At 31.5% G+C, this 2,772-nt stretch overlaps 1 protein-coding gene across 1 annotated transcript; it reads right to left on the bottom strand.

The window, feature by feature from the left end:
- Positions 1-785: 785 nt before the first annotated feature.
- Positions 786-1,559, bottom strand: LOC132628849 (uncharacterized). The gene has a single exon (XM_060344609.1). The coding sequence runs from the start codon at positions 1,557-1,559 to the stop codon at positions 786-788; it is 774 nt and encodes a 257-aa protein (XP_060200592.1).
- Between the last annotated feature and the right edge of the window lie 1,213 nt (positions 1,560-2,772).

Raw genomic sequence — 2,772 nt, 5'->3', positions numbered from 1 at the left:
TTCTTTAATGGATGCCTATTTGAATTTTCTATAATTCGCCTCATCATTATAGATCCGGGATGTCCTAGTCGATCATGCCAAAGTACGAAAGTATTAGAATTAGTAAAATTCAAGGTTACAATAGCATGTGACTCAATTGCACTAATTTTTGTCCAATATAAGCCAGAAGATAAAGCAGGGAACTTTTCTATAACATATTTCTGGCCCGAGACATTCTTGGTGATACCAAGATATTCAAGATTCATCCATTGTCTTAATATGATATCCATTTTGGCGGATATCTTTAAAACTTAATAAATTCCTTTGGGACTTAGGATAGAACATAGCATCGTTTATAATGAGTTTTGTTCCCTTAGGAAAATTTACGATGGCTCTTTCGGAGCCTTCAATCAAATTAGTACTACCAGAAATCGTAGTAACATTTATCTTGCCCATGAGTAAATGAGAAAAATATTTCTTGTCTTTGAATATCGTGTGCGTTGTAGCTGAATCAATCAAACAAATGCCTTCACAATTGAATTTTAATTCAAACTCATTTTGAGAGATATCCATATCTTCAAATGACATATATAAATAAAAAGTAATAGTAAATATTACTACTATCATTTAAAAACCAAAATGTTTAACATATAAAAACGGGAATAGACTAGTACTTCGATTACATGATCTATTACTACTATGATAAAAACGGAAATAAGCATGAAAATGGAAATAGACTAGTACTATGATTACATGATCTTTGTTTGCTTACTACTGCGAATTAGCAAAAACCAAAATTAAGCAAATCAATCATTCTTAACAATAGATCCATCACCAATCAAGTGATCTATTTTTTCTTCAGGGTGCTCAAAAAAATTGGCAACATCCAAGTGAGTAATATCAACTTGATCTTCAGAGATAAAATTAGCTTCAAGATTTTTCTCTTTCCTTTTCATTGATGCTTGATAAAGCTCAACCAAGTGTTTTGGCGTCCGACATGTACGTGACCAGTGTCCACTTCCACCACAACGATAGCATTTATTTTCTGAGTCACGTGTTTGTGGCACTTCATGCCCCTCATCCTTCTTTTTCCCCTTTTGGTAGTAATTTTTCTTTGAAGAATGATTAATGCCAGGGAAATTATTTCTTCCTTGACCATTATCACAACTACGACCACGACCAGTATCACTACCGCGACCATAACCACGACCGGGGCCTTTTCCACACCTAGAGTAGTGGGCATACACCTCATTCACTTCAGGGAAAGGTGCAGCGTCAGTAGGTCGATTCTCGTGATTTTTCATCAGCAAATCGTTATTTTGTTTAGCCATAAGAAGATGAGCAATCAAATCACAATACTTTGTGAAACCTTTCTTTCGATATTGTTGTTGCAGGAGCACATTCGAGGCATGAAAAGTGGAGAACGTCTTTTCCAGCTTATCAGAATCACTAATTGTATCTCCACATAGTGTCAATATAGAAGTAATTCTGAACATCTCAGAGTTATACTTCATAACTGATTTGAAATCTTGTAGCCTTAGATTGATCCATTCATGTTGTGCTTTTGGGAGGAAGACCATCTTCAGGTGGTCATACCTTTCTTTCAAGTTTTTCCATAAAATGAGCGGATCCTTAATAGTAAGATATTGAATCTTTAGGTCCTCATCAAGGTGATGACGCAAGAATATCATAGCCTTGGAATTTTCTTGGTTGGATGCTTTATTTTTTTCTTTAATGGTGTCTCCAAGACTCATAGCATCCAGATGGATTTCAGCATCTAGCACCCATGATAGATAATTCTTGTCCGAAATATCAAGGGCAACGAACTCAAATTTTGTAAGGTTAGCCATAAATAAAGAGAATAAAAATAATACCTTAGCTTTCAAAAAATTTCTTAAGGTGGCAGAGTCTCGTGCTGATAACGTGTTATAAAACTATATAATTGGAAATAAACAAGAGAAGCAAACTAAAATAACTTTGTAGAGAGAAAGGAAATATTGTATTATCACTTGTTGATGGTGTCCTAAATGAGAGGGCAAAGGTCTCTATTTATAGAAGAGTTTTGGCCCTCAATCTTTAACATGCAACTTGTGCAAATTGATTTACAATTTGCTACAACTAAGCTACAACTAAGATATAACTAATCTACAACTAAAAAGTACAACTAAGATATAACTTGCTACAACTAAGATACATCTTGCAAGTGCAAGTTGTATTTTATCACTTAATGTGCAAGTGGTATAATTTACACTTAATAATACATCCAAATATTTTGTAACATAGTTCATAATAGCTTCTTTATAAAAGAAATCTAGAAAGTATAGAGAATATATAATTCCCCAACTTTGCTTTAAAAATTAAATTCTCCCCTCAACTTTGAACAATAGTCATTCTCCCCCCATTTATCCTAATTAACTTTTTTCAATTCCTATTCTACCCTTACATTATCAACTTGTCCTTTTTTTTCTTTTACTTCTTTAAAACCATATTATTATTTTTTATCTCTTTAATCTATGTAACAAATTTCCTTTAAAAAATTAAATATTATTTTTGAGACGACAAGTATACATAATGTCATTCTATAATTAAATAAATGAGAAGAATAAGAATTTTTTTCTTAATAATAATCAAAACTCTGATATATATTTATACAGGTAATAATAACTTTATAAATATATTTCAATGGAGGTTATACATAATAGTTAATAAAAATAGAAGTATATTCTATAACAAATTCCTAAAATATTATCTATTTATATTATAAATGAATTTTAAATTTTAATTTAGAATATT

This window comes from Lycium barbarum, chromosome 2 (genome assembly GCF_019175385.1).
Source record: "Lycium barbarum isolate Lr01 chromosome 2, ASM1917538v2, whole genome shotgun sequence".
NCBI lineage: Eukaryota > Viridiplantae > Streptophyta > Magnoliopsida > Solanales > Solanaceae > Lycium > Lycium barbarum.
This window is presented reverse-complemented; position numbering and strand designations above follow the sequence as displayed.